Source organism: Prinia subflava (assembly GCF_021018805.1).
Source record: "Prinia subflava isolate CZ2003 ecotype Zambia chromosome Z unlocalized genomic scaffold, Cam_Psub_1.2 scaffold_123_NEW, whole genome shotgun sequence".
Lineage (NCBI taxonomy): Eukaryota > Metazoa > Chordata > Aves > Passeriformes > Cisticolidae > Prinia > Prinia subflava.
In genome coordinates, this window is record NW_026960623.1 from 66,015 (window position 1) to 72,014 (window position 6,000).

The 6,000-nt window shown below is 35.8% G+C and overlaps 1 protein-coding gene across 1 annotated transcript in view; it reads right to left on the bottom strand.

Annotated features, from left to right (window-relative positions):
* The window catches only part of LRRC2 (leucine rich repeat containing 2), a 68,035-nt gene extending 63,168 nt beyond the window's left edge, over positions 1–4,867 (bottom strand). The window contains exon 1 of the mRNA XM_063424819.1: positions 4,743–4,867. Coding sequence (XP_063280889.1) covers positions 4,743–4,867 — 125 coding nt within the window. The remainder of the gene's footprint in view (positions 1–4,742) is intronic.
* Between the last annotated feature and the right edge of the window lie 1,133 nt (positions 4,868–6,000).

Genomic DNA, 6,000 nt, shown 5'->3' on the forward strand with positions numbered 1-6,000 from the left:
TTGTGGCTGAGCATCAGCTTTTACCTTACAATGCACTTCTGTGCATTGCATTAGACACATGGTCTGTATGCACAAGTGCCTACAAACAAAGCCAAATAACTTAGTATATTTATCAGTGCTGCAGATTGAAATCAAAATTGTTGACCATAATTTGCATTTGGGGCCAAGGGTCTCCCAGCTTCAGTTTTAGACTAGTGTGGAAAAAGTTCTGCTTTGGGTATTGAGTAGGAGAATAAAGCTAAACAGAACAAATGAAATCTTAGTTCAAGTACAAATAGAGTTATAACACTGAAGTTTGGCAGAGAGATAGAGACAAATCTTTTTTATTAAACAAACATGTAACCTCTCAGGGAAAAAAGTCAGTCTGCCTGCAAAGTGTAGTTTTCTTGCTGCTTTTTTACTTTTAATATTCGGGAAGTATATAACTCAAAAATAATACATGCATGTTTAATTAGCCAGGCTTTGACAAGAATTTTTTGGAGAAGAGCCACTGGAAGAGGTAGCTGAACAAGTTTTTATTTTTGCTGCATATCAATTGGTGGACAGAGGAGGCTGCGCCATTTCACAGCAAAGATTTAGATAGCTAAACTGTACAAAGAGATCTGGCACTTCCTCACTTGAATGCTTAATTTGTTAGCCTTCAGATTTATCTTACCTGCTTTTCACACAAATGACAAATATGTTGCAATCTCTCAAAAAAAAAACCTCACAGTAAACCTTCACACTTATTCCCTTTAAAAAAATTAAAACAGAGAGAAAGGAAAACTACTGGAAAAGAAGTCTCAGTGTGGAAAATCCCCATACCACATCAAGGTCATCTGACAGCATTCAGAATTTTGGGGAACAATAAAACGTTCACCACTACCAGAATCTAGAAGATTAAATATAAAACAGTGCTATAAACACAAATTTTTTCTATAATATGCACTTTCATAAACATATAGGAAATCTCAGGATAGTGCACACTTTTTGTGGCTGTTTGTGGTTCATTTCCTGTGGGACATTTCAAATGGGCTTGTCTGATGGGATCAAGAACATGACATAAAATGAAAATAAGACTACCCAACACTGTTCCATTTCTTTTTCTGTTATGTTCAGTTGCTGGTTTATGTGTGTTCTTTAAACTGCCATACTTTCACAGTCCCACAAAACCAAAGAAGAAACAGAGGACTGAATTAAATAAAAAAAAAAATTATTTGATACTAATATCTCAGAAGGCTAATACTCTCAATAGTTGGTTGTCCAGAATCAGCTTTCACTGGTCAGTTGCTTAAACATCTGCCTTGTAAATAAATCTTTACAACACCTCACCGTTAATGCACAGTTGAAGTTTTTCATTCATTTGTGAGACTTTCCTCTTAAGAAAATTTTCAGTCAAAAATTATCTTACAAGATACAGTTTAATGAGGCTGCGGGAACTAAATTACCTTGCCCCAAGGCAAACAAAGTTCCCTAGAGGTTAACTGGGAATTTGTCCTCAAGTAATAGATACTAAATTTCAATGCATATTATCAGGTAATTTTACATGGTAACACAGCATATAAAGGAAATGCACAATCTCGAAGGCATTAGCAAATTATAACTTCCTTGAGAAAAACTGGATTTTGTTTAAAAAAAGAAAAAGAAAAGAACAAACGAGCCCCAAAGGTCAGATTCCAAACTATGTTGCATGAGTGTATTTGCAGAGAAACACTATTAATTTCAACCTTACTTAGGAATTCACTCTGGCTTCTGGCAAAAGTAAATATCTAGAATCTTAAATGCTAGAATGCAGTCCTCATTTCAGGGAAGTGCCCTCTCTAAATGTCTCTTGGGAATTGTCATTTTGGATCAATATACTTTCAAAATACTTTCTTACTGCGACACAGTATGAATTTGCATTGATTTCAGTGGACCTACCTGAAAATAGTAAAATTTTAATCCCTGAGTATGATACCTGAATTTAGTCAATGAAGAACTCCATAAAATAATGAAATGTATTTATACATGGAAACATTATTTCTATTATTTAATTGGAAATACAATTTTACCTATACTTTCAAGCTAAAAACCAGTGAATTCTTCTCATATTTTTGGTCCAACACTTGAGAGCAACGAAAAGCACTTAAGGAATAGCTTGTGAGCTGACATTTAAGACCTAAATGCCAGTGGCCACTGCACACCTCATAAAGCAAAGAGGATTTTCTTTTACTGAATTTGGCATTTTATTACTAATATTCTTATTGATTTGACCATTATTCCATTAGCTTTGACCATTCTATAAAGCCTGCACCATGAGAATGAGCACGAACTTTGCCATTTGTTTCAGTGGGTTCAGTGGCTAGTAGTGATCACTCATATTCAGAAGACAAGTCTAATGTATTTCCTCCTTTTTTTCCAGGAGCTCTACAAGTAGAACTAACTGGAAAGCAATCTGAGTACATGAAGACATACAACTATACAAAGTACAATACTCAAATTGCAATTCAAAGGAAGAAAACAAAAATCCTTTTGCTTATGTGGCAAGTGCACTTGGGAACTTTTATTTCTGTGCATTATATGCCAAATTTCCTATCTTTGAGTGGTACAGGAAGAATGAATTGAAGAGAAGAGAATGAATTTACACATCATTACTGGATAAAACACAGAAAAAGCGGTGAAGGTCCACTCTTTCAGGTGGAAGTGTGTCTACAACAATTAAACACAGGCAGAAAAAACAGCGAGAATGCATTGTTTTCATTGAAAAGACAAATAACTGTAAGAACTTATTCTTAACATAGCCTACTGAGAAAAGCCGTGGGAGCTCATATAAGCTACCTCAGAGGACATAAGTCTACCCTCTTTCCCTCTTACAGAGAGAACTTGTCATGCATAATTTGCTTTTGTACTGGTGAACTCAAAAGTTATCTTTTGCACCACAGAAAACCAAAACAAAACAAAAGAGAAAAGTAGCAGGGAGATGTTGATATGTTGTCCACATTAGGATAGAAATAAGGTTTGATCAAGTTTTGATCTCAAATCTTTTCACTTGTGTTTTCTACCATAAAGGAAACAGTAAACATCCATCTTTCATCCATCCATCAGCTGTAATGATTTAAGCCCAGGTGGCAACCAAGTACCACACAGACATTTACTTCCCAACCCCCTGGCAGGATGGGCAGAAAAATCAGGGGGGGGGGAAAAGTAACACTTTTGCTTTGAGTTAAGAATAGTGTAATAATAGCAACGAATTAAAATAAAAACTATTAATATTAATGGCAATAAAAATAATGAAAAGAGAAAAAAGAAAAATCCCAAGAGGAACAAATTATGTTGAATGCAACTGCTCACAACACACTCCTAGTTGATTCCTGAGAAACAACTACTCGTTTCTGGCCAATTTCACCAATTTATATAGCAAGAAAAAAGTTCTATGGTATGGAATATCACGTTCAGGTCAGCTGCCCCGGCTGTGCTCTCTGACAGCTCTTTGTTCAGCCCCTCACTAGCAGAGAATGAGACACTGGAAAGTCCTTGACTTAGCATAAGCAGCACTTAGCAACAATCCAAACAACAGTGTGTTATCAACATTATTCTCATACTAAACCCAAAACATAGCACCGTACCAGTTACTAAGAGGAAAACTAACTCTGTCCTAGCTCAAATGAGGACATAGCCCACACCCAAAAGAAAGCTTATCCTTGCTAGAGAATTCAGTCTGAAGGATGAACTTCTTTTTTCTTTTTTTCTCTTCTTTTTTTTGTTAGGATTACAGTTTTTTATGTAAGCTTTGGTAGAGATGGGAAGACCAAGACTGCTGTTATGGCTGTTTTGAGGAGAAAGGTCCCACAGAAAGAACAGTCAGACTTTGTATAACCCTGGTCTCCTGGACCAGCAGCTCTGTTGTCAGTGTGGCTGCACTGGCTGCGAGAAACTAGTGGTGAGAGTATCCTCAGAGAGCTGAAACACCACACAAAGGTTCAGTGCAATTGTTCTTAAACAAGGGCGCTGTTTAACCCTGTGCATTTTATTTTTGAAACAGTGTGTGATTTCTATTTTTTCTCTTCTCAGAGGGATGAAATTGATAAATCATATGTTTCCAAACTTGGCAACACAGTTTAGTATTTAACAGTGTCTTATGAGAAACAAAATATTGCTTAAATAAAAGATAAATTCAACATAATAAAAACAATAAAATTATCATTGGGTACAAGCTTTATAATCGAGGCCTTCTTCAATACCCCAATTAGAAAAAAGAACAGAACAATTCTTATTCCTTTTGCTATTACCTATTCAGAAGCAACTGAACATGTCCACTAAGTTAACTCTTTTTCTTTCTCCTGTCAACATAACAAAAGGACTTAAGTATTTCTTAGTACTGAAACTTATGACCATGTGTTCACCAATTCTATAATTAATAATCCATACTTTTATGCAGCATATGAGAAATAGGAAGGTACCAATATATGTTATTTTTATCTTCAATTTATGTCTATGGTAAACAAGAAAAATATATCATTAATATACCACAATCTACATAGAAAGGAGTAGAAAGTAATGAAACATAAGTATTGTTTGTGCTGCATTTCTCTTACTATCACATGAGGAAAGTAAGATGGTGTTGAAATCAAACCCAAACCCCAAAATTTTAATAATCAACAATTATTTATTATATTCATCATATTTATTATATATATTTCTATCTATTATACTTAGCATATGGTAATGTTAGTGGACAATAAGAACAGATTTGGTTAAAATGAACAATATGAAAGTTGTCTTACTTCTCCAATGCACTTTGTTCTAATCTTTCTTTCTCCTTCCTCTGACGTTCTTTGTTCTTCTTAACTCGAGTTTCCCACAGTCCTCTTATGACAGAAAAGTCAAATATTACAACCTGATGCCCCATATTGTTGACATTAAGCTTCTCCTGCAAGAACAAGTCAACTCTTCAGAAAAGGAATAATGAGAAAAATAAAGATCCAAACTATCATGTTTCATTAAAATTGTCTGGGGAAAAGAGCTGAAGTAATAAGAAATATTAACACAGTATATTTTCCATCTTACCCAATTTATCTAGGGTTCTGTGCTGGCAGTAATCAATGTGGCACACAATTGACTTCTACATAAAATCCATGGCAACAGCTACACATTGAATTTTTTGTATTCCTTACATTTTTTCCTTTTCAAGATAAAGACAGAGTTGCAAAAAAAATACTGGTTTGATTAAGTAACACTGACGAAAATAGCTTTGAAGGCTTTGCATTTTTAATAATTTCTGTGACTAATATTAAAATGAATGCTCATAAAGAATTTATTCATTTTAAATCTTGCAAAAGCAATTCATCTGGAGTTGTTGTGTATTGATCTTTATGACCTCAAGCGATCCTATTCCAACAGAATTTGTGAAATTCCAGCATTCCCGTAAGTGTGTGCTTATCCATGAAAGGCATTGAAAGACCATCCCCATAACACACAAAAGAATTTACCTAAGGCAGAGGCATGGGGAAGGTTTTGTGAAGGCGTCATGGTCCCCACTTACTAGCATGTCCTTATTCTGGACACTGTGGACTTTGCCACAGCCAGGAGGGCCATGGCTGTGACCCAGGGGTTATTCACCTCAGCACATGCTGAGGTCGTCACACCTGCCTTTTTCAGTTTACTGGGGTGCACAGTCAGATAACACCAGGTCATAATGAGCAATCACATGTGAATGATTCGCCTGCCTCGTACACTGTTATTAGTATTTTTGTTGCTATTGAATTTTTTTCATTGCTGTTTCCACTAAATCATTCTTATCTCAACCCATGATCTTTACCATTTTGTGCCTCCCATTCTTCTCTTGATCCTGCTGCAGGGGAAGGCAGGCAGTGAGATAGCAGCACATTGTCTGGTGTGTTTTGAGAAGGAACACTAAATTGGGGAATACCATTCCTAAATCACAGCATGTATGGAAACGCATTCCAACAGTCAAAGGCTTGGTATCAGTGCATCAGCTTCCATGCAGTTAAGAACTGATGTCAGCCAGAAAAGGAAGGTCGA